This window comes from Peromyscus eremicus, unplaced genomic scaffold (genome assembly GCF_949786415.1).
Source record: "Peromyscus eremicus unplaced genomic scaffold, PerEre_H2_v1 PerEre#2#chr22_unloc_1, whole genome shotgun sequence".
Taxonomy (NCBI): Eukaryota; Metazoa; Chordata; class Mammalia; order Rodentia; family Cricetidae; genus Peromyscus; species Peromyscus eremicus.
The window spans coordinates 2,696,044-2,722,620 of NW_026734286.1; the positions used below are offsets into that span (position 1 = coordinate 2,696,044).

The 26,577-nt window shown below is 38.7% G+C and overlaps 1 protein-coding gene across 1 annotated transcript; it reads right to left on the bottom strand.

The window, feature by feature from the left end:
* Window positions 1-764: 764 nt before the first annotated feature.
* On the bottom strand, window positions 765-25,143 carry LOC131900475 (zinc finger protein 709-like). Its single transcript, XM_059251684.1, has 4 exons — window positions 25,013-25,143; window positions 3,354-3,480; window positions 3,082-3,139; window positions 765-2,277 (listed from the first exon to the last, which is right to left on the bottom strand). The coding sequence occupies exons 1-4, from the start codon at window positions 25,013-25,015 to the stop codon at window positions 876-878; spliced, it is 1,590 nt and encodes a 529-aa protein (XP_059107667.1). The 5' UTR covers window positions 25,016-25,143; the 3' UTR covers window positions 765-875.
* Window positions 25,144-26,577: the final 1,434 nt, after the last annotated feature.

Genomic DNA, 26,577 nt, shown 5'->3' on the forward strand with positions numbered 1-26,577 from the left:
TTCACATGAAACACTGTTACTCAAAATGTACCTAAAAATTAAGCATACTGGATGATTAAAAATGCATCTGAATTTAACAAATCCAAAACAGCTTTCTAGCAAAGGAGACTATATTACTTGATTTAAAAACAGCCATTAAATTGAAATTCAATTGATTTACCAAACGGACTTTCATCACCAAAATTCAAGTAGTTTCTTTATACAGTTGCTGTTGTTGTTCCTTGCAAAGTGTCCTGGAAGTTTTCAACTGTGAGCTAAAGTTCTTGTCCTGCCCCAGCTTTCCAGCCATCGAGGAAAACAGGCAGGTGAAATAATGTCAGTCATTTTATTTGCCAAACCATACTTCAAACGTTTTTTTTTTAAGTCAAGAGGTCTTGTATATGCATAAGAATGGAACATAAATTACAATATTTATTAAAAATTTTAGTGTATTTCAGGTTTTCAGTAATATTCTACAAAAAAATTGTTCCAGCTCTTCACATTTCTTGCTTATACAATAATCAACTACATCAGAAAATGTAATGACTCTTACTTGAAACATAAAATTTTCTTTTATATTTTTACAATGACAAATTTTATTTGGTTAGAAATGGTTCTTCTTAAATCTCCCAAGCAGTGCTCAAACCCACAATGTAGACTAAGGTTTATTCAATGTTGCAATTCTCTAAAACTCCATTGCCCTAGTGTAGGAATAAAAGGCATGCACCAAGCCTAGTACAACAACAGGTTTTATCCTATGTACACTTGCATATGTAAGTAAAAATTACACAACTGCTGATCTCATATTCTCTTGGTTTCTCTCCATACTTCTTTCTCCTTGCAATACCAGCAAGCTGGCTACAAAGACTCTCACATGATTTACATTAGTATAAGTTCTACCCACTGGATTTCTTTTCATTGTGAGTTCTTTCATGTTGGTGAAGATACGTAGAACATGTGAATGCTTTCCCACATTGCTTACATACATATGGTTTCTCTCCAGTATGGTTTCTTTCATGTATTTGAAGGGATTTTGAAAAAGTGAATGCGTGCCCACACTGCACACATACATATGGTTTCTCTCCAGTGTGGATTCTTTCATGATTGTAACAAGCCCTATGTTGGATGAAGGCTTTCCCACATTGCTTACATGAATAAGGTTTCTCTCCAGTATGAATTCTTTCATGTTTGTGAAGGTATGTGGAACATGTAAATGCTTTCCCACACTGCTTACATACATAAGGTTTCTCTCCAGTGTGAATTCTTTCATGAATGTAACAGGCACTGGAATAGGTGAAAGCTTTCCCACAATGTTTACACGAGTAAGGTTTCTCTCCAGTGTGAATTCTTTCATGGATCAGAAGCTGAGAGGAACGAATGAAGGCTTTTCCACACTGTTTACAAACATAGTGTTTCTCTCCAGTGTGAGTTCTTTCATGATTGTTACGGGTTGTGGGATCACTGAATGCTTTTCCACAATGCTTACATAAATAAGGTTTCTCTCCAGTGTGAATTCTTTCATGTTTACGAAGGTATGAAGAACGTCCAAATACTTTCCCACACTGCTTACATGCATACAGTTTTTCTCGGCTGTGACTTCTTTCATGTTGGAGAAGGTGGTAAGAATGAATACAAGCTTTCCCACATTGTTTACACACATAAGGTCTGTCTCCAGTGTGAGTTCGTTCATGATTATAGCAGGCCCTTGGATGGATGAAAGCTTTTCCACAATACTTACATGCAAAAGTCTTCTCTCTAGTATGAATTTTATGATGTTTGATAAGGTGACTGGAATTAATGAAGGTTTCTCCACACTGCTTACATACAAATGGTTTTTCTCCAGTTTGGAGTTTTTCATATGACTGAACATAACTACATGTCATGAGAGCGGTTTCAAACTGCTTATATTCACGGAGACTATGATTTGTCTCATAATCTTGATCAGAAGTGAGACTCCTACTGTGCTCATTAGATAGTTTATTTTCATAGGGTTTCCGTCTGGAAGGATTCTCATAGGTAAGAAAGGACTCAGAATGTGTAAAATCTTTCCAACATTTCTTATGTTTAAAAAGCTTTTCCACATGTTCCTGATATGCATATGGTTTCTCTACAGTTGGACCTTTGAGGTGCACATCTGACTGTGAAAGACCAATGACGTCATTTTCACACACACTGTTTTCACATACTATTATTCCAGGAGGCGTGCACTCATTAACAATATGCTCTTGAATCTGTTGAGGGGCTTCTCCATACTGACTACCACGTTCAAATTCATAGACTCCTTTAACCATATGAGTGCTGTAAAAAATGAAAAGAATATTACTATAGTTTTATGGCTACCCAAGAAAAGTGTTGGAGGCTGGGTATTGTGGTACACACTTGTTACTGAAGTATTTAGAAGGCAAGGGCAAAGGGACAGCAAGTTCGAAGCCAACATTAGCTACATAGAAAGACCTCATCCTATGGGAAAAAAAGAGTGTTGACTATTGCCACAAGAATTTATGAACCTAAAAGGACTGAACATTGAGCCACAGGCCCTGAGAATAACAATCTTCTTAGTTTCTCTAATATTGTCTTCTAAAATAATCCACACACAATTACAAAAAGAATGGTGAAAAAACACTGCAGACACACAGTAATTTGTTTAGCCCTTGTCATGCTTTGTTCTTTAAGTATCTCAAGTTACCAAAGTTGAATATTCCTTATGAAAAATGGTGTGGGTCAGGCTTTATGGAACTGGGACAGCTGAGTATTTTTAATGCAGTTATTGAAGGTAGGTTACAATATATCACAAACACACTTTTATTCACATATATCTTATATTCAAAGCCTAAAGGCAACACGATAAAAATATATTAGATAATTTTGTGCATAAAGGAAAGTTTTTGTATAATGAAAGAATTAGAAAAACGTCCCATATAGTTTAAGGTTACATGATATTGTGCAAGATTACATTACAGACTTGAGATCCTTTAATTCTGAATGCTCAAGTTCAATGAAGTTTTAGACTGAATCAATTTACATTTAGCTGTACTTGGACCTCAGATTTTCTATTACTCTAAGTATTTAATGTAAATTCTTTTTTCTTTGAGTGTAAATTACCTCAGATTTCTCCTAATGTTTTGGTAATCCTCTCCAATATGTTCTTCCTCGGCTTTCCCTGAAAGGTAAGCCCAAGGAAAGTTATTATTCAATATTACATTAAAATTCATTTCATTCTAGTCCCCTCCCACCCACCACCATGGTATAATGTAACAAAGCATACAATATTCACCAACATCTTTCAATATTTCAATTTATGCAACTATACAGAAGAGCAAGAAACAGTTATTTCTCTGAATGAACAAGGAAAAGAATCACGCTGTATTTTTTACCTATGGAAATCAGGTTGCTAAAGGTTTCCTTCATCACATCTTTGTAGAGCTCCTTTTGATAAGAATCCAACAAAGCCCATTCTCCCAGGGTGAAGTTCACAGCCACATCCTCAAAGGTTACTGGCTCCTAAAATAATCCACATACATTTATGAGATTAATGTTGAGAAAACACTGGAAATAGAGTGACTTGATTCTTTCATTTCATGCTTTGTTCTTCATCTATTCCTTATACATCATGGCTAGCATTACTTTTTACTATTTACAAATAGTAAATACACATTTACTATTCATTCTAACTCTCAGTGTCACACAATTCTCATGCCAGTATGGAACTGTATGATAAATGAACACCAGAACAGGACTACCTGTTGCGATGTTTGCCTAAACTCTTTGTACACTGCATCTTTAGTAATTTAAAACTCACCAGAGTAGACACCAGCACTAGGGAGCCTATATAGTTATGAGAAATGTCTATTTGTCAATAGAAGCTAATTATGAAGCCTGGTGACATCCACTGGAATAGAAACAACCAGCTTAACTATAAAGGGGGAATCGCTGCCATGCAATACTTTATAACAACAAAATAGTATTTTATATACTCCTAGTAACTTTCCAACTATTTACCTATTTCTGACATACTAAGAGATTAAAAACCCCAATGAAATTTAGATGAATTCTCTCTTATCAAGACTATGAATGTGCCAGGCATGGTGGTGCACACCATTAATTCCAACACAGAGGAGGCAGGGGCAGATGGATCTCTGAATTTGAGGCCAGCCTAGTGTACACAGTAAATTCCAGGACAACTAGAGCTACAAATACAGTGAAACTCTGACTCAAAAAAAGAAAAGAAAAAGACTATGAATGTCAGCCCTAAATAGAACATTTTAATCAGTTCCCTGCAGTGGTAGCACATGCCTTTAATCCTAGCATTCCAGTAGTAAGTGGGAGCTGCTGGGGGAGAGAGGATCACTCTTTTACGTGTAGCCACTGGTAGTTTCCTATGCACCAGTGGATGGTACCATACGCATGTACATATAGGCAGTACTAATTAAGCTTAATGGTTTATAAGGAAGAAAAAAAGACATGAAGTTGGGCAACAGACATGTTATGAGGATATACAGGAAGTTTGAAGTGGAAATGGGGGACAGAAATGATCATATTTTATTATGCACACATGTAAAATTCTCATAGAATAAAAAAATATAAACAACCACATCACTCATCTGATAGATAACATGAAACATCTACTGTCAAAATGTGTTACACCAAGGCCAGATACGAAAGCTTGCTGCCAAGTTTGATAGTCTAAGTTGCATCACTGGCCCATATGATGAACGAAGAGAACCAACTTCTGAAAGCTGTCCCTGACCCTTATTCTGTTGTGGTACAAGCACAACACAGCCAGCACCAAGACTAAATACAATGAAAAGCAAATCAAACCGAGGAATAACTTTCTGAAAGAGAAATAGCAAGTCCAGGCTCTTTCTGATTTGTTTTCTGGAACATTTAGTGAAAATGTGATGTCAACAACTTGCAATCTCTTCCAGAAGATAAAAACAGTTGAGACTGAGAGTCAGCTCAGTGGTTAAGAGTACTTGTTGGTCTCTCAGAGGAGTCCCCAGCACTCATCAGCCAGCTCAAAACCACCTGCAATTTCAGCTCCAAGTGTTCTCACCCACGATTCTGACCTCTGCAGGTATCCTTCCCCCACCCCCCACACACTGCACTGGTTAGTTTGTGGAGTTTTGTTGTTTTGTTTTTGTCAATTTGATACAAGCTAGAGTCATCTGGGAATAGGAAATCTCAACTGAAAAAATGTCTTCATAATACTGGCCTATAGGCAAATACGTGAGACATTTTCTTGATTTATGTTTGATATGGGAGGGCCCAATCCATGGTAGGCAGTATCACTTCTGGGCAAGTGGTCCTGGGTTGTATAACAAAACAGGCTAAATAAGTCATGAAAAGCAAGCCAGTGATTAGCATTCCCTTATGGTCTCTGCTTCAGTTCCTGCCTTGTTTGAGTTTCTGCCTTGGCTTTCCTCAATGATGGATTATCATCAGGACGTATAAGTCAAATAAACTGTTTTTTTTCCCAAGTTGCTTTTGGTAATAGTGTTTACCACAGCAATAGAAAGCGAACTAGGACACACATATACACAAAATAAAAAGTGAAAATAAAGCAAAACAAAACAAAACAAAAAAACTACAAACCAACTTTCATCCTACGAAACCAATACCACTAAAGGAATATGAAGTCATAATACCAAATAGGTGAGAAAAATATAGAAATGTCTTTTGAATAGATTTTAAAATCCTTCCCAAATAACAGATTACATATATGTATATGTCATATGTATGTGTGATTGTTTGTGTGTGTAGCCACCAAACATACACCAAAGGCCATGAGTATACAGACATACAAATAATCAAATGCCAAAAAAAAAAAACCTCAAAAAAACAAAAAAAAACCCATGTCATTGAGCAGACATTCTATAATTGCACCACAGACATCTTCAGGTTCTTATTGGTCAGAAACAGCTTTTTACACACCAACCTTCATTTAATATTAAAGAAGATTCACCACGGGCAGTTTCCTATGCTAATATACGAACATTACAAGTTTTATTGAAGAATGAATAATGACACAAAGGAACCATACTAGTATATGTTCTTTTGTGACATGTACTCAATGTTATAAAATTAATCTTTAATGGGACCATCAAGTTCTTTTAATTCCCATGAATCTTTTAGCTGTTTAATAAAAACTACTTTTTCAAATCTGTATGAAATGTGATGACATTTAAATGACTAGAAATATGGAAATGATACCTTGATCAGTACTCACAAGGTTGAGGAAGGAAGACTTTTGAGTTCAAGACCTGCCTGGTTGGTACAGCAAAACAGGAAAAGAAAACATAAAGACAGACTTTGAAGCTATATTAAATTATAGTTTTAGTATATTAAAAGATAAAGATGAAGATGAAGAGATCAGAGGAAAGCAATGTGGACATAAGTGAGAAAACTCATTTAATAGAGCAGGCCTTTATCCACAATATCTTTACTATAGAAGGTGGTGAAAATTTGGTTTCTACTTGGAAGCATGCATAATATATTCCTCCGGTCCATGCACAATAGTCAAAGTTTACCTAGAAATAAGAAAGATGAAAATAAAACCCTGTGTCATGTCTGGTAGTTTTTATAGAATCAAAAAATGTTGAGCCTGACACAGGAAGACAGTGAGATAATATTCACTGTAGACCAGTGGTTGTCAACCTTCCTAATGCTTCAACCCTTTAATTCAGTTCCTCATGTCGTGATGACCCGAATCATAAAATTATTATTTTGTTGCCACTTCATAACTGTAATTTTGCTAGTGTTATGAATCATAATGTAAACATTTGATATGCCACCCCTGTGAAAGGGTCTTTCAACCCAAATGGGGTCACAACCCACAGGTCGAGGACCACTGCTCTAGACTATGTAAGCATCTTTAAACACTGGTCTTATAGTAGAAGTTTGAAAAATAGCCAACTGACCTTTGGATTTAAGAATAGAATTTCCTCATGAGAAAAAAAAAAAACCCTTCTGTATAGACCATATGGAGATATGTTAATATATGAAAATTAAAGACGGTGAAAGACAACCAAGCAAAAAGCTATCAAGAGCCAATGCAATACCAAAGAATCAAGTGTGCAAATCCACAAATGAATGCATGACAAAAAGAATGACAACAAAAATATAACTAATCAACTTAAAACATATAGGAACTAAGAGTCATAGCCCTGAGTAAGAAAGTCAACATGCAAACTGTATTTTTTTTAAAAAATTTGTGTGGTTGTGTGCACACTTTTGGTGGCCAGAAAAGGGTGTGGGATCTGTGACACCAATTCTGAAGAGACATGAACAAATGTCTACTCACCCCAGATAGGGAACTGATGACAGACCAAAGTAAGGATATCATCAAAGTCTAACTTGATAAACAAATGTGTTTTATGGATTACTTACAGGAATATGTGGAGCAAAAATGCCTGAAAGACCTTAGCATCACCAAAAGCCCACCCCCTACACAAATGATGGCTCAGAAAAGTTGGAAACCTGTAGCACACCACACATGGTACAGGCAGCTCATCAGTATCTTTTCTGGGCACCTATGAGCCTCTAAAAGGCATCCCTGCTGAACTAAGAGTATCTTTCTGCAGTCTTTACTTTTTATATAATCTTGGAGAACAAGGGGCCTATTGAATCTGGTTTCAGGAAGTTCCTGAGGCTTTAGAGTTGTGTATTTTAATGAGCTTCCCAGTGAGATGAAATGCTTCACCTCTTTTCAGAATATCCTGAGTCTTTTTTGGTTTGTTTGTTTTTCCGTTTCTTCTTTTTTTTTCTTTCTGGAGCTGAGGACCAAACCCAGGTCCTTGTGCTTGCTTTACCACTGAGCTAAATCCCCAACCTGATTTGTTTGTTTTTCAAGACAGAGTTTCTCTGTAGCTTTGGAACCTATCCTGGGACTCTTTCTGTAGACCAGGCTGGCCTTGAACTCATAGAGATCTGCCTGTCTCTGCCTCTCAAATCCTGGGATTAAGGCATGCACCACTACCGCCTGGCCATCCTGGGTCTTAATGAGTTTCCTTCCATCCAAGATGAAACGTTTTATCTCAGAGGAAATTGCTACACATCAGCATTCCCCTAAGTAACCTGATCTGGGCACTGGGAACCAAACTTGGGTCTTCTGGAAAACCAGCAAGCACTCTTAACTACTGAGCCATCTATCCAGCACCTAAAGTGATCTCCTTGAGAACTAATGGACAAAAAGAATTTACGCAGGAACAACATTTACATCACTGTCATTTCCTGTAATATGAACTTCAATGCAACCTACTAAAGTCATATTTCTCTAATGTGTGGCAAATGTAGTTTGTATTTATACCTGTTGCCACATACAGTATTTTTACATTTCTAAAGTCAGCTTGAAAATGTCCTAAGAATACGGACACAAAACCAAATAAGGAAACAGTTTAAATCTAACCTCAGATACAGGCATGCATAAAACATACCAAGGCAAAGAAAAAAATCCCAGGGTGTTTTCGTTTGTAAAGCAAGCTGAAAGCTACAAGTTAAACCTCTAAGAACATGCTGAGTGTGGTCCAGCAAGAAGGCTTAATTGGTAAATGTGCTTACCTCCATGCCTGATGACCAGAGTTCAAGCCCTGGGACTCATGTTATAAGTGAGATCCAACTTCTGCAAGCTGTCCACATACTGTGGAATGTGCATACTCACAAATACACACACACACACACACACACACACTCTCACACACAAAAGTAAGTGTAAAAAGTTTAAAAAAGAACAATGCATAGTACAAAGTCACATGTAGGGACCAGTACAAATGCCTCAGAAAGTAAATGGGCCTGTCATAAAGCCCAATATCTTGAGTTCAATGCCAGGAATCATGTGGTGGAAGGAGAGAACCAAGTCTCATAAACTGTCCTCTGACCTCCAAATATGAACCTACATTTACATACAAATAAGTAAACAAGTGAATGTAATAATTTTTTAAAGTCACACGTAGAAGATATAAAAAAGCAGACAAAGATGAATAAGGATAAATCAAGCAGGCAGGGCATCAGATGGTGACTTGAACAAATGCCTAAGATCCAGGCAGAAATTTTATTTTTGAGATGGCACCCTAATATGTACTCCAGGTTAGTGTCACATTTAACCAATGTCCTTTCTCATCCTCCCGAGTAGTTACTGCAGACATACACAACCACTAGTCATTAATTTTAGTGGGAATTCTCAGAAAATCAGTTATTAAAACATCTTTGAAGTGTGATTTTTTTTTTTGAAAATACAAACTGCAGAACACAATGAGTTTCATTATGAAATTTTGATACATACATACTACAGACGTGGAAACAAATGTTTGGTGTTCTTTCAATAAATACATACACATCCACTTAGATGCAAAAAACTTTACGATTGGCCTCTCAAGCATGCAAAAGAGGTCTTAACCATCATGTTCTAATTTCTTTCTTTCTTTGTATTCCTCCCTTATTTCCTGCATGTAATAATTCATCAACCTTGTTTACAGGACTTGAAACTGTTTTGGGGTAGGTATAGTCTTTGGGTAAGGCTTTGGGGTTTTTTTGTGTGTAATTTTGTTTTTGTATTTTTTTTTTTAAGACAGGATCTCACTACGTAGCAGCATTTGCTATGTAGACGAGCCCCCCTCAACTTATTGCTTCTGATTCTAAGTGTTAGGATAAAGGCTGTAGGCAACCATACCCAGCTATGGGTAACTTTTTGACTGATTTTTAAATTCGCTTTATTGAGTAGTCAATTTTGAAAATTTGTTTACCCCTAAAGATTTTTATCTCAGTGCTAAGGAGATAAATAAAAACAGTACTTGTTGTTTAAGCATGAGGAGAAAATAAATCTGGGTATGGCTCTAGGCACCTGTAACCTTAGCACTGAGGGTGGGGTGGGGCACATTCTGGGGCTCCCCAACCAACCATCAAAGCTAAAACAGCAAGCTCAAGGTACAGTGATAGAAACTGACTTTTGGAACCAAAGAAGAGATGGCACAAACTGACAAACTCCTGTGGTCACACATACATGCACACACACACACACACATAAACTACACACCACACATACAGAAATAACTTTTTATTTTATTTTTTATGAATCTTGCTGGGCTGTGGTAGGCAGCCTTTAAAGGCAGTCAGATATCTGTGAGTTTGAGGCTAACCTGGTCTATATAGTGAGTTCCAGGACAGCCAGGGCTGGAAAAACAAACCAAAAAACAACCAAAACCAAAATAAAACAATAACAACAACAAATTTGTAAACTTAGACATTTTAATTCTTTCTCCAACATCTTATCCAATATAAGTTTGGATTCAATGAGTAAACAGTTGTGAACTTCTGGAAAAGTTATACTGACTTCATTTTCACATTTATTGTCAAGTTTTAGATTTGTTTATGCAAATTCTAAGTGTTAAGAGTTCTGCTGAGGGGGGTATGAAGATGGGGGTGGGGGTAGTGGCCTCCCTAATGCAAATGTTACAACTCTGAGGGGAAGGATTTCCTGGCAGTCAGGAGCCAAGGAATACCGAAGTCAAACTGGACAACAAACCTCACACAGCAGAATTGTTGGGAGGGAAAAACTCAGGAGGGTAGCTGTCTTTGCTCAGATGAGGAGCAACCAAGAACTGAGCAGAAGACAGCATTATATAATGTTTCTTGGGTGTAGGCTTTCCACAGGGAGCTTTCCAGGGTGGGGATTGGTGGGCTTTCAAGTACAGAGCTTGGCCTCCTCTGTCTAGAGGGGCTGGGTCCATTACAATGTTCTGTGGGTGGAGCCTGGCAGCTGAAGGTCCTCAGGGGCAGGGTCTGCAACTCTCTGCTCAACTTGAGGGGCTTGCACACATATGGATAAATTTTTCATATTTATGTAAGCAATTTACTAGTGAGCTATCTTTTCTTGAGGTCTCAGTCTGTAATTCCTTCACTTACATGCTATGGCACACATGCGCATATATACATGAACACACACAAAATAAGTAAATGTAATTACTTAATTTTTAAATGATTCATTTATTTTTATTTTATGTGTATTTGTGTTTTGTCTGTATGTATACCTATATGAGGGTGTCAAATCCCCTAGAGTTGGAGTTTCAGATAGTTGTGAGCTGCCATGTGGGTACTAGGAATTGAACCTGGGTCCTTTGGAAGAGCAGTCAATGCCGTTAACCACTAAGCCATCTCTGCGGCCCGATAATTATTTAATGTTTAAAAATTCAAAGGTTTAAGGGAAAAGTGCTAACTACTTACAACTGTACATACATCACAATAATATCATATCTCTCATCAGTAACCACAAAGGCAAGAAAAGCATGAAATGATTTTCAAACCCTGAAAGTAATGAACTGCACATAGAAATGGCTAAATCCATAAAAGGTATCTTTAAACACCGGATGAAAAATCTGTTCCACACATGTATAAACTAAGCAGTTCAGGATAACCAAACTAACATGACAGAATATACTTAAAGGGATATGATACACAGAAGAAGAAGACAGTTTAAACAAGAGCACACAAGAAAATAAATTTCAGTCCAGTGAGATGGCACTTGCTTTGTAAGCCTGACACCTGAGTTTGATCACTGGAACCCATATGAAAGGAGAAAGAGACTGTCTTTTTGCCTTTACACACAGGTTTGGGCAGGCATAACACACACACACACACACACACACACACACACACACCCCGCACTCCCCCCCACATACACACAAATGAAAAACAGTGTGCAGCAAACCCTTAAGATCATAAAAAGGGAAACAAACAAGTGGAATATAATACAAAGAAAGAGAAAAACAACCAATTAAATTCCAAGAATTAGTAATCATCTTAGTAATGACCCTAAATGTCCATGGCTTCACTCACCAATAAACACATACAGTTTAACTGGATGATATAAACTAGATCTCACTACTGATCCCCCAAAACACACACCTCTTTGGTAAAAACAGCATAAGTTAAAGAATGGAAGTCCATCTAGCCAGTGAATTGAAACTTAAAACTAGCAGGTATCATGTGATTAAAATGAGCATCAGACTAAAATTAGTCCAAAACCAAAAAGGACATTACACAATATGGCAAATAATCAAAAAGGTTTAACAAGTGTAAATATACATTGCTGTGGGATGGTCTGTATGTCAAGTGTGTTGCTTATTGGTCAGTAAATAAATCACTGATTGGCCATTGGCTAGGCAGGAAGTATAGGCGGGACAAAGAGAAGAATTCTGGGAAGTGGAAGGCTGAGAGGGAGACACTGCCAGCCGCCATGATGACAAACAGCATAAGAAGATGCCGGTAAGCCACGAGCCATGTGGCAAGGTATAGATGAATGGAAATGGATTAATTTAAGCTGTAAGAACAGTTAGCAAGAAGCCTGCCATGGCCATACAGTTTGTAACCAATATAAGTCTCTGTGTTTACTTGGTTGGGTCTGAATGGCTGTGGGACTGGCGGGTGACAGAGATTTGTCCTGAGGTGGGCCAGGCAGGAAAACTCTAGCTACAATACATATAACAAATGTAGAAGCTCCCAATTAAAACAAAAAACACTAGTGGACATAAAATATCAAATCTGTCCTGATCTCCCTCTCTCTCATCTTTAGATAAATATCCAAACTAAAAATTAAAAAAGAAACTTCAGAGTTAAACTATATCATAAATAAAATGGGCATCAAATATAAAATAATATTAGTAATATGATATTAAAGACAGACATGGCTGCCAGATGTTGTAGCACCTGGCTTTAACTTCAACATTCCACAGGCTGAGGCAAGCAGATCACTAATGAACTCAAAGCCATCCTGACATAACAAGGACTATTGGAGTCCAGCCCCTTATAGCCCTTTCCCTGTGGAGGAATCTAACAACCAGCTAAGGATCTAATCCTAGGGATATCGAAAGAATCTAAGCACACTGAGCTCGTCCGTTCACTTTATTCTTCTAAAGCAATTCTCTCTACACAGCTTCTTTTCTGCTCTCATACTTAGCTCCTCCCTTGCCTGATTCTCTGTACCTTTCTCTCTCGGGTCTCTGAAGTTTCCAATTTATATACACATACAATCAGCAATTCTCTGGCCAGCAAGGTCACAAGGCTTGAATTCTTTCAGGGTTGTATCTTTGAGAAAATCTGTAAGATTGACAAATCCTTATTTAAATTAAGTAAAAAGCAGAGAGAAGATCCAAATTAACAACATTAGATATGAAAATGAGGACATAACAACAGACACTGAGGAAATCCAGAAAATCATAAGGACATACTTTAAAAAACCTGTACTCCACTGAGTTTGAACATCTAGAAGTGGATAATTTTCTGGATACATACCACTTACCAAAGTTAAATCAAGATCAGATAAGCAATTTATATAGGCAAATCACCCCTACTGAAATAGAAGCTGTCATTAAAAGTCTCCCAAACAAACACCTAGGCCCTGGTGATTTTGGTAAAGAATTCTACTAGACCCTAAAAGCAGAATTAATGCCAATGATCCTCCAATTACTCCACAAAATAGAAACAAAAGGAACACTCCCTAATTTTTTTTTACCAGGCCACAGTTACCCTGATACCTAAACTTTATAAAGTCCCAATAAAGAAAGGGAATTACAGACCAATTTCCCTTATGAATACAGATGCAAAAATTCTCAACAAAGCACTTGCTAACCAAATCCAAGAACACACTTAAAAGATGTTCAATATACATAAATCAATAAATGTAATACACCATATAAACAAACTGAAAGACGAAAACTACATGATATCTCATTAGATGCAGAAATGGACTTCGACAAAATTCAATACCCCTTTATGATAAAAAACCTGGAGAGATATGAAGGAAAATGCTTCAAAATAATAAAGGCAGTTTACAGCAAGCCCATAGCCAACATCAACTTAAATGGAAAGGAACTCAAAACAATTCCAAAAAAAATCAGGAACATGACAATATTGTCTACTATCTCCTAACCTATTCAATACAGTAATTGAAGTCTTTAGTTAGAGCAATAAGATACAAGTTGGAGAGGAAGAAGTCTAAGTATCTCTATTTGCAGACAATATGATATTATATATAAGTAACTCTAAAAATTCCACTAAGGAACTCTTACAGCTGATAAACATTTTCAGCAAAGTAGGTGAATACAAAATTAACTCACAAAAATCAGCAGTCCTCCTATATACAAATGAAAAAATGGTCTGAGAAAGAAATCAGGGAAACAATACCCTTTACAATAGCCTCAAATAATATAAAATATCTTCTGGTAACTCTAACCAAAGAAGTGAAAGACTTGTATGATAAAACCTTAATTGAAGAAGATATTAGAAGGTCTTATATGCTCATGGATCAGTAGAATTAATAATGGTCATCTTACCAAAAGAAATCTACAGATTCAATGCAGTTCCCATCAAAATTTCAATACAATTATCTATACATCTTCAAAGGACAATTCTAAACTTCATATGGAAACACAAAAAATCCAGGATAGCTAAAATAATCCTGACAATAAAAGAACTCAGGAGGTCTCACTGACCCCCAATTTCAAGTTGCACTACAGAGATGTAGTAATAAAAACAGCATGATAATGGGACAGACTTGCTGATCAATGAAATCACTTGAAGGTCCAGACATTAAACCCACACACCTATGAACACCTTATTTTTTTTTTTTTTATAAAGAAGCCACAAATACACATTGAAAAAAAGACAGCATCTTCAACAAATAGTGATGGTCAAGCTGGATGGCTACATGTAGAAGAATCCAAACACACTCATAGTTATCACCCTGCACAAAAGTCAATTCCAATTATATCAAAGACTTCAACCTAAAACCAGATACACTGAACCTGATAGAAAAAAATGTGGGAAATAACCTTGAACTCATTGGCATAGAAAAAAAAAAACAAAACAAAACAAAAAACCTTTCTGAATAAACACCATTAGCACAAGCACTAAGATCAACAATTAATAAATGGAACCTCATAAAACTGAGAAGCTTCTGCCCAGCAAAGAACACCATCATTCAGACAAAGCTCTATCCTCGGGTGTGGGAAAAGATTTTTGACCAACTCAACATCTGATAGAGGACTAACATCCAAATATAGAAAGCACTCAAAAAACTAGATATCAAGAAAACAAATAACCCAACTAAAAATCAAGTACAGCTCAAAACAGAGAAAACTAAAAAAACTGAAAAACACTTAAAGAAATGTTCAACATCCTTAGCCATCAGGGAAATGTAAATCAAAACTACTTTGATAGTCTATCTTACACCTTAATCATGCTCATTGCTGCTCTATTCATAACAGAAATTCTAAACTTAGGTGTACCTCAACAAAAGAATGGAAAAAGAGAATTGTGGTACACTGACAAAATGGAGTATTACTCAACCATTAAGAAAAAAAGAAACAGAACACCTGCCCAACTCGGCCCAGCTGCCGGCCAGCAGGCAGGGCTCCTGCGGGAAGGCCCCTCCCTCACCAAGACCTCCCAGCAGACCCTGCAATCTACACGCCCTGCCCCCATACCCATCTGCCCGAGACCCCAGCCACTTCCTGAGAAACCAACCCCCCGGCTCTCACTGGGCCTAGAGAAAGCTCTCATTGGACAAAGAGCTGTCATTGGACCAAGAGTAACCTCAGGGGACAGGGAATCTGCCAGCCCTCATTAGACCAAGAGTGGTTTTCTGAGAAGTAGAATCTGCCACCACTCATTGGACCAAGAGAGGCATCCTGAAACACAGTTATCTGTCAGCTCTGATTGGACCAAGAGCCCTGATAAGACCAAGCGTGGATCAGTGAGTCACAGAATCAACTAGCTTGGGTTGACCTAAGAGAAGCTCCCTGAGACACAGAATCTGCCTGCTCCAACTAGATCAAGAGCTAAGATAGGACCCAGACGGGCCCCCTCAGACACAGACACAACAAGCACAGAGTGGACCAACAGCAACTCGCTCAGACACAGGCAACTTTTATAACCATTAGAGGAGGAAATGGGCAGACATCAAGGCAGAAGTACATACAACAACATAAAGAGCAATACAGCCTCACCAGAACCTAGCTCTCCTCCAACAGCAAGACCTGAGCGTCACAAGGTAGAAGAAGCAGAAGAAAGCGACCTTAAGAATAGCATCATGAAGATGCAAGAGGCCTTCCAAGGAAAATTGAAAAAGGAAATTGAGGAAAAGACAAACAAAAAAAAAAAGTGGAAGAAATCAATAAAGAAATTGAGGAAAAGACAAACAAAAAATTGGAAGAAATTTATAAAGAAATAGAGGAAAAGACAAATAAAAAATTGGAAGAAATTAATAAATCCCTTAAAGAAAATCATGAAAAAGCAATTAAACACATGAGGCAACAGGTCAAGACCTGAAAAGGGAAGTAGAAACAATGAAGAAGACACAAACAGAGGGAATGCTGGAAATAGAAAATCTGAGTAAACAAACAGGAAACACAGATGCAAGCATAATCAACAGAATACAAGAGATAGAAGAGAGAATCTCTGATGTAGAGGATACAATAGAGGAAATAGATGCATCAGTCAAAGAAATACCAAAGCCAAAAAAAGTCATAAAACAAAATGTCCAAGAAATCTGGGACACCATGAAAAGACTGAATCTAAGAATAATAGGGATAGAGGAAGGAGAATACCAACTCAAGGGCACAGAAAATATATTCAATAAGATCATAGAAGAAAACTTTCTCAACTTAAAGAAGGAAATACCTACGAAGGTACAAGAAGCCTATAGAACACCAAACAGACTAGACCCCCCAAAAAAGTCCCCTTGCCACATAATAATTAAACAACTAAACCTACAGAATAAAGAAAGAATATAAAGAGCAGCAAAGGAAAAACTCCAAGTGACTTATAAAAGCAAACCCATCAGAATAACACCCGATTTCTCAATGGAGACTTTGAAAGCCAGAAGGACCTGGACAGATGAAATGCAGACACTAAGAGACCATGGATGCCAGCCTAGATGAATATACCCAGCAAAACTGTCAATCATCATAGACGGAGTGAACAAGACATTCCAAGACAAAACCATATTTAAACAATACCTATCCACAAATCCAGCCCTACAGAAAGCACTAGAAGGAAAATTCCAACCTAAGGAAGTCAGATACACCCACAAAAACACAGGCAATAGATAACCCCACAGCAGTAAACCCCGAAGAAGAGAAGTACACACACACTACCACCAAAAGATAACAGGAACTAAGAATCACTGGTCATTAATATCCCTTAATATCAATGAACTTAATTAACCTATAAAAAGACACAGGCTAACAGAATGGATATGAAAGCAGGACCCATCTTTCTGCTGCATTCAAGAAACATACCTCAATTTCAAAGACTACCTCAGAATAAAAGGCTAGGAAAAGTCTTTCCAATCAAATGGTCTTAAGAAGCAAGCTTGTATAGCCATGCTAACATCCAGGAAAAAAATACTTCAAACTAAAATCAATCAAAAGAGATCAAGAAGGACATTACATACTCATCACAGTAAAGATCCACCAAGATGAAGTTTCTATTTTGAACATTTATGCCCCAAACATAAAGGCACCCACATATGTAAAAGAAACATTACTAAAGCTTAAATCACACATAAAACTCCACACATTAATAGTGGGAGACTTCAACACCCCACTCTTACCACTGGACAGATCTGCCAAATCAAAACTTAACAGAGAAATAAGGGACTTAACTGATGTTATGACTCAAATGGACTTAATCAATATCTACAGAACATTCCATCCTAACAAAAAAGAATATACCTTTTTCTCAGCACTCCATGGAACCTTCTCTAAAATCGACCACATACTCGGCCACAAAGCAAATCTCAACAGATACAAAAAAAAAAAAAAAATTGAAATAACCTCCTGTGTTCTATCAGACCACCATGGTTTAAAGTTAGATTTCAACAACAACAAAAATTACAGAAAGCCTACAGTCTCATGGAAACTGAATAATGCTCAACTGAATCACCAATGGGTCAGGGAAGAAATAAAGAAATTAAAGACTTCCTAGAGTTCAAGTAAAAATGAAAGTACAACATACCCAAACTTATGGGACGCTATGAAAGCAGTGCTAAGAGGAAATTTCATAGCACTAAATGCCCACATAAAGAAGTTGGAGAAATCTCACACTAGTGACTTAACAGCACACCTGAAAGCTCTAGAACAAAAAGAAGCAAAGTTACCCAGGAGGAAGAGACATCAGGAAATAATCAAATTGAGAGCTTAAATCAATAAAATAGAAACAAAGAGAACAATACAAAGAATCAATGAAACAAAGAGTTGGTTCTTTGAGAAAATCAACAAGATAGGCAAGCCCTTATCCAAACTAACCAAAAGGCAGAGAGAGTGCATCTAAATTAGCAAAATCAGAAATGAAAAGGGAGACATAACAACAGACAATGAGGAAATCCAGAAAATCATCAGGTCATACTTCAAAAACCTGTACTCCACAAAACTGGAACATCTAAAAGAAATGGATAATTTTCTGGATAGGTACCACATACCTAAGTTAAATCAAGACCAGATAAACTATTTAAATAGACCAATAACCCCTAAGGAAATAGAAACAGTCATTAAAAGTCTCCCAACCAAAAAAAGCCCAGGACTAGATGGTTTCAACACAGAATTCTACCAGATCTTCAAAGAGATAATACCAATACTCATTAAATTGTTCCACACAATAGAAACAGAAGGAACATTACCAAACTCCTTCTATGAGGCAACAATTACCCTGATTACCAAGCCAAACAAAGACGCAACAAAGCAATACAACTATAGACCAATCTCCCTCATGAACAATGATGCAAAAATACTCAGTAAAATATTGGCAAACAGACTCCAAGAACACATCAAAACAATTATCCACCATCATCAAGTAGGCTTCATCCCAGAGATGCAAGGGTGGTTCAACATAAGAAAGTCTGTCAATGTAATATACCATATAAACAAACTGAAAGAAAAAAACACATGATCATCTCACTAGATGCTGAAAAGGCCTTTGACAAAATCCAACACCCCTTCATGATAAAGGTCCTAGAGAGATCAGGAATACAGGGAACATACCTAAACATAATAAAGGCAATTTACAGCAAGCCAACAACATACCTAAACATAATAAAGGCAATTTACAGCAAGCCAACAGCCAACATCAAAGTAAATGGAGAGAAACTCAAAACAATTCCACTAAAATCAGGAACAAGACAAGGCTCTCCACTCTCCCCATATCTATTCAATATAGTACTTGAAGTTCTGGCCAGAGCAATAAGACAACATAAGGAGATCAAGGGGATACAAATTGGAAAGAAAGAAGTCAAGATTTCACTATTTGCAGATGACATGATAGTATACATAAGTGACCCCAAAATTTCAACCAAGGAACTGATACAGCTTATAAACACCTTTAGCAATGTAGCAGGATACATGATTAACTCAAAAAAATCAGTAGCCCTCCTATACACAAATGCCAAATGGGCTAAGAAAGAAATCAGAGAAACATCACCCTTTACAATAGCCACGAATGATGTAAAATACCTTGGGGTAACTCTAACTAAGCAAGCGAAGGACCTGTATGAAAAGAACTTTAAGTCTCTGGAGAAAGAAATTGAAGAAGATGTCAGAAAATGGAAATATCTCCCATGCTCATGGATAGGTAGGATTAACATAGTAAAAATGGCAATCTTTTTTTTTTTTTTTTTTTTTTTTGGTTTTTCGAGACAGGGTTTCTCTGTGTAGCTTTGCGCCTTTCCTGGGACTCACTTGGTAGCCCAGGCTGGCCTCGAACTCACAGAGATCCGCCTGGCTCTGCCTCCCGAGTGCTGGGATTAAAGGCGTGCGCCACCACCGCCCGGCTCAAAAATGGCAATCTTACCAAAAGCAATCTACAGATTCAATGCAGCCCCCATCAAAATCCCAACACAATTCTTCACAAACCTGGAAAGAATAATACTCAACTTCATATGGAAAAACAAAAAACCCAGGATAGCCAAAAGAATCCTGTACAATTAAACAACCTCTGGAGACATCACGATCCCTGACTTCAAGCTCTACTACAGAGCTCAGTAATAAAAACAGCTTGTTACTGGCATAAAAACCAACATGTGGACCAATGGAACCAAACTAAAAACCCTGACATTAATCCCCACACCTATGAACATATGATTTTCGACAAAGAAGCCAAAACTGTACAATGGAAAAAAGAAAGCATCTTCAACTAACTGGATGTCAACATGTAGAAGACTGCAAATAGATCCATATCTGTCACCATGCACAAAACTTAAGTCCAAGTGGATCAAAGACCTCAACATAAACCCAGTTACTCTAAACCTGATAGAAGAGAAAGCAGGATGTAGTCTTGAACGCATAGGCACCGGATATCACTTTCTAAATATAACACCAGTAGCACAGACACTGAGAGAAACAATTAATAAATGAGACCTCTTGAAACTGAGACGCAAAGGACATGGTCAATAAGACAAAACAGCCTACAGAATGGGAAAAGATCTTCACCAACCCCACATCTGACATAGGGCTGTTATCCAGAATATATAAAGAACTCAAGAAGTTAGACATCAAAATACCCAACAGTCCAATTAAAAAATGGGCTATAGAGCTAAACAGAGAATTCTCAACAGAAGAAGCTCAAATGGCTGAAAGACATTTAAGGAATTGCTCAACATCCTTAATCATCAGGGAAATGCAAATCAAAACGACTCTGAGATACCACCTTACACCCGTCAGAGTGGCTAAGATCAAAAACACTGAAGACAGCTTATGCTGGAGAGGATGTGGAGCAAGGAGAACACTCCTACACTGTTGGTGGGAATGCAATCTTGTACAGCCACTTTGTAAATCAACATGGTGCTTACTTAGAAAATTGGGAATCAACTCCCCCTCAAAACCCAGGTATACCACTCTTGGGCATATACCCAAAGAATGCTCAATCATACCACAAAGACACATGCTCAACTATGTTCATGGCAGCATTATTTGTAATAGCCATAACCTGGAGACAACCTAGATGCCCTTCAACTGAAGAATGGATAAATAAAATGTGGTATATATCACAATGGAGCACTACTCAGCAGAGAAAAACAATGACATTATGAGATTTGCAGGCAAATGGATAGAACTAGAAAATATCATCCTGAGTGAGATAACCCAGACTCAGAAAGACAAACACGGTATGTACTCACTCATAAGTGGATACTAGATGTAAAGCAAATGATAACCAGACTGCAACTCACAACTCCAGGGAGGCTACCTAGTAAAGAGGACCCTAAGAAAGACACAGGGATCATCCCACGACAGAGAAATGGATGAGATCTACATGAGCAAACTGGGGGTGAAGAGGGGGGTAATGGAGGGCAAGGGTCAGGGGAAAGTGAGCTTAGGGGAGTGGGCGGTCCCAGCTGGAAGAGGAACAGAGTGGGAGAACAAGGAAAGAGACACCATGATAAATGAAGACCCCATGGGAATAGGAAGAAGCAGAGTGCTAGAGAGGTCCCCAGAAATCCACAAACATACCTCCACTATAGACTACTGGCAATGGTCAAGAGAGTGCCTGAGCTGGCCTACTTTGGTGATCAGATGGCCGACCACCCTAACTGTCATGATAGAACTCTCATCCAGTGACTGATGGAAGCAGATGCAGAGATCCACAGCCAAACCCCAGGTCGAGCTCCAGGGGTCCAATCGGCGAGAGAGAGGAGGGATTATAGGGACCATGATTGGAAAAAGCACAGGGACAAATAGCCAAACTAGAGGAAACACATGAACTGTGAACCAATAGCTGAGCAGCCCCCATTGAACTGGACCAGGCCCTCTGAATAAGTGAGACAGTTGATGAGCTGAACTGTTTAGGAGGCCCCCAGGCAGTGGGACTGGGACCTGTCCTTGGTGCTTGAGCTGGCTTTTTGGAACCTAGGGCCTATGCTGAGACACTTTGCTCAGCCTTGGTGCAGGGAGGAGAGGACTGGACCTCCTGCCTCAACTAATCTACCAGGTTGTACTGAATCCCCAGGGGAGACCCTGCCTTGGAGGAGGTGGGAATGGGGAGTGGATTGGGGGGGGGCGGGGGAAGGCTGGGGGTTGGGAGGAGGGAGGACAGGGGAATCCATGGCTGATATGTAAAATTAAATTAATTATAAAATAAAAATATTTATTAAAAAAGAAACAATAAAATTCACAAACAAATGGATGGAACTAGAAAAACAAAATATCCTGAGTGAGGTATTCCAGACCCAGAAAGAGATATGTGATCAACACCTTGCTTAGCCATTATTAGAGTAGCTTCTTCTGCAGCATATGGGAACAAATAGAGACCCATGGCCAAATATTATTCAGAGAATGAGACCTTGGAACACTCAGCCCTAAATGGAATGTCTCAATAAAATCCCTCCCCTAGAGTTTAGAGAACACTTTGGAAGAGGAGGCAAAAAGAGTATATATAGAACCCAGTGGGGATGGAGAACACCAAGAAAACAAGATACTCTAAAATCAACCCTAGCAAAGCTCATATAAACTCACGGAGACTGAAGCAGCATGCACCAGGTCCTCTGTGCATATATTATGGCTTCCAGTTTAGTGTTCTGTTCTGTGTGTGTGTGTGTGTGTGTGTGTGTGTGTGTGTGTGTGTGTGTGAGAGAGAGAGAGAGAGAGAGAGAGAGAGAGAGAGAGAGAGAGAGAGAGAGAGAGAGAGAGTGAGTTTCTTTGGTAGCCTTGGCTGTCCTAGAAATAGCTCTGTAGACCAGGCTGGCCTGAAACTCATAGAAATCTACCTGCCTCTGCCTCCTGAGTATTGGGATTAAAGACATGCACCACCACCACCCAGCTTTTCTTTTTTTTTTTTTAAATGAGATTCCTGAGTGTGTGAATGAGTGGGTCTCTGATCCTTGTGCCTTCTCTTGGCTCTTTTCCTTCTGTTTGTCTTGTCCAATTCAGATGCGTTAATTTTTGTTTTATCTTATTTTATTACTATCATCCCTTAGAAACCTATTTGTCTTCTAATGAGAGACAGAAAGGGAGTAGATCCAGATGGAAGAGGAAGCGGGGAGGAACTGAGAGGGGTAGAGGGAGGAGAAACCATAATCAGGATATATTGTATGTGGGAGGAATCTTTTTAATGCAAGTGGGAAAAAAGACAGTAGCAAGAGGTAAATTTATACACAAAATAGAGGCTGAAAAAAAAGCTATGTGAAGATTACTATATGGAAGAAGCCAAAGGAAGATCAGAAGCCGTTTGCTATCAGGACTTTTACAAAGGAACAGAGCATGCTCAAGAAAACCTCCTGGTATACACACTAGAGAGAAGCAGACGTTCTGCAAATGTTTCAGCATGTCATGGATCACATTCCCTTTAGGGGCTCCTTCCTCAGCTCATTAGTTAACTCTTATTCTTGAGAGTGCCTTTCCTTTCTCAGTAAGCTATCTATATTCTGTTTCTAATCATGTGTCTCTAGCGCAATCCTTCACTCTAGGAAAAAAGACCCTGGAATCTGGTCCTCTCTGAACTAAGATCCAAGTCTCAACATTTAGGAAGTATGCTTTCCTTAATACCCTGGGGCTTCCTCATTGTTTCTCTGACCTCCGTATCAAAATTAAAAGGAACGATTTTTTTTACCCTTTTTGTTACCTTATGACAAATGCCAATACTAAAAGCTTGCCTGTCCTGTTGAGTTTTCTTTTCCCCCTCAAACTCTAATTAATTGTCCTCTGTTTCCTTCTAAGTCCTTCTTTATTTTATTTTTAAATTAAAGAGACTAAAGAGTCAAAAAAAGTAACCTCAGCTTCCAGGGAGACACATTGGGAACTCAGAGAAATGTGAAATAAACAACTCAACTTAATGATGCAAACACAAGGTCTTAGGAAAACATGAATGAGCCAGATTCAAAAGCAAAGACAGCAAGAAACAGAAACTATATGGGGAAAAATTAATGAAATAGAAACTCAAAGTATAATACAGTCAAACTCAATTTCACAGGTGGTTCTTTAAAAAAACAGTAAGATAGGCAAAACTCTAGTCAAGCTAATGAAATGAGAAGGGAGACAGAGATTAATAAAAATGAGTCATAAATTAGAGATTCCAGTGAAATGCAGAGGACCATTTGCTAATATTTGAACACACACCAAAATAAATAAATAAGAAAGACAGAAAGAAAGAAGAGAAATGAAAAGAAAAGGCATAATGTGTCAAATTAAGTAGTTAAATTCTGAGTCACATACAACATACTAAAATTAAATCAAAGATATTAACAACTTAAGCATATTCATAACAATGAGACCAAAATATACATAACAAAAACTCCCACCTCACAATTCCTTCTGTTTGTTGAAATCTAGAGCAAAACAAACATTTTTTTCTTATGCATTTAAATTATTCCTCTCATCTCATGCTTTTTTTTCACAGCCAGCAATGCTGGAAACATTTTCCAAAAATTCCACTTTTGCCTAGGCAATTAACTGCCAAGTTGATAGGTGAAAACAAACACTCTTGAAGCAAATTCAAAATTCCCTCTTCCTTGAAAGCCTGGGCGTTTTCTCCCACTCTCAGCCAGAGGAGGCAAACAAATATTCCTTCATTAACTCTTAACAAACAGCAAAAGCCAGGATGCGGGACGGGGTTACAGTTCAGAGGTAAAAGGTTTGCCTCGAATGAGCAAGGCCTGAGGTTCAATGCCCAGTACCTTAAAAAAGAGTAACAGCCTTCACTGAACTCCCTTCACAGCAGTCTGAACTCTACAGAGCATCATCAGCACCAACTCGCTTGCGATGCAATGTCTGGGGAGGCGCAGTCTCACCCCGAGAGCTCTGGGGACCAGATGACACAGCTTCAGAAGGGCAGGACAGGGCTGGGCAGGGCCGGACCGACGGAACCGACCCAGGCTCTCCACTGCCTGCTGTGCACTCAATTAAAATGCTCGTGGGTTTGAGGGCGATGGTGACAGACTTCACCTCAGACTCTGCAGCACAGCTCCAGGGGAACGTCAGGGCGGCGCCGCCACTTTGTGACAAAGCCTCCGCAGTGTCACAAAACCGCCACACACGACTCCAGGAGCCCAGGGTACACTCACCATTTCCTGCTTCGGGCGTGAGCAGGTGTCCTTTCTAAAGAGCCTACAGTCTGCAGAACGCACAACCAACCACAACAATCCACCACCGGCCTCCCTGAAGCTACACAGGACTCAAACAGGGCGGCAATGGCGGCACCCTCTGACTGTCCGCGCTCCTCATTGGACAGTTCGTGCAGGAGAGTAACAGCGTCTCTGATTGGTGAATGACAGCGACCCGCCTCCTTCAATCGATCGGCGCATCGTTTTTTTTTCCTGTTCAAAAGGAGCTCAACTGACCACAGAGCCTCCTTAACTCTGGCTTCTTTTCCCTGGAGTAAACCCAGACTATCCTGGCTATCATTTTATGTAAAAACAATATGCTCCGGGAATTTTTTGCTTCCTCGTGCACTCAGTGAATTCCTCTTGCCTACACACACACACACACACACACACACACACACACACACACACACACAAAGAACAAAACACTAAACTGGAAGCCATAATATATGCACAGAGGGCCTGGTGCATGCTGCTTCAGTCTCTGTGAGTTTATATGAGCTTTGCTAGGGTTGATTTTAGAGTATCTTGTTTTCTTGGTGTTCTCCATCCGAACTGGGTTCTATACTCTTTTTGCCTCCTCTTCCAAAGTGTTCTCTAAACTCTAGGGGAGGGATTTTATTGAGACATTCCATTTAGGGCTGAGTGTTCCAAGGTCTCATTCTCTGAATAATATTTGGCTGTGGGTCTCTGTTTGTTCCCATATGCTGCAGAAGAAGCTACTCTAATGATGGCTAAGCAAGGTGCTGATCACATATCTCTTTCTGGGTCTGGAATACCTCACTCAGGATATTTTGTTTTTCTAGTTCCATCCATTTGTTTGTGAATTTTATTGTTTCTTTTTTTAATAAGTATTTTTATTTTATAATTAATTTAATTTTACATGTCAGCCATGGATTCCCCTGTCCTCCCTCCTCCCAATCCCCAGCCTTCCCCCCGAATCCACTCCCCATTCCCACCTCCTCCGGGAATTTTTTGCTTCCTCGTGTACTCAGTGAATTCCTCTTGCCTACACACACACACACACACACACACACACACGCACACGCACACGCACACACACACACACACACACACACACACAACTTTGTTCTGAACATTCAGGACAAAGCCGATGACATTCCTACCTCCAGCTTTAGGGATAGAGGCTTGCCCAGCTTTTTACGTGGGTTCTGGCCATGCAAAGGCAGGTCCTCATGAAAGACGAACTGGCATTTTTATCAACCCATCTCGCCAGCTCTTCTTTGAGCTTGTAATATTGGTTGTCACCGTGCTGCTTTCTACACAGTGTTTGTGTTTTATAATACACAGGAATGCTGAATTCAGAATGTACCTTCAAAGTGAATTTCTGTGGTGGTCAATATTAGAGATACGTTTCACCCAACCCCTGGAATAAGTATTTGTAAATTTGGTGGTTTATTTTGGTTAGAACTTCGATGTTGCTGTGGATTACATTGCCCCACTTCTGAATATTAAGATGTTGAGAGAGTTTATGGTAAAGGAAGCAATGCAAGGCATGGTGATCT

Coding starts and splice junctions, on each gene's coding strand:
- LOC131900475 (XM_059251684.1), bottom strand. Junction 3,140..3,353: donor TAGCAACCTGATTTCCATAG/GTAAAAAATACA, acceptor CTTACCTTTCAG/GGAAAGCCGAGGAAGAACAT. Junction 2,278..3,081: donor AACATTAGGAGAAATCTGAG/GTAATTTACACT, acceptor CATTTTTTACAG/CACTCATATGGTTAAAGGAG.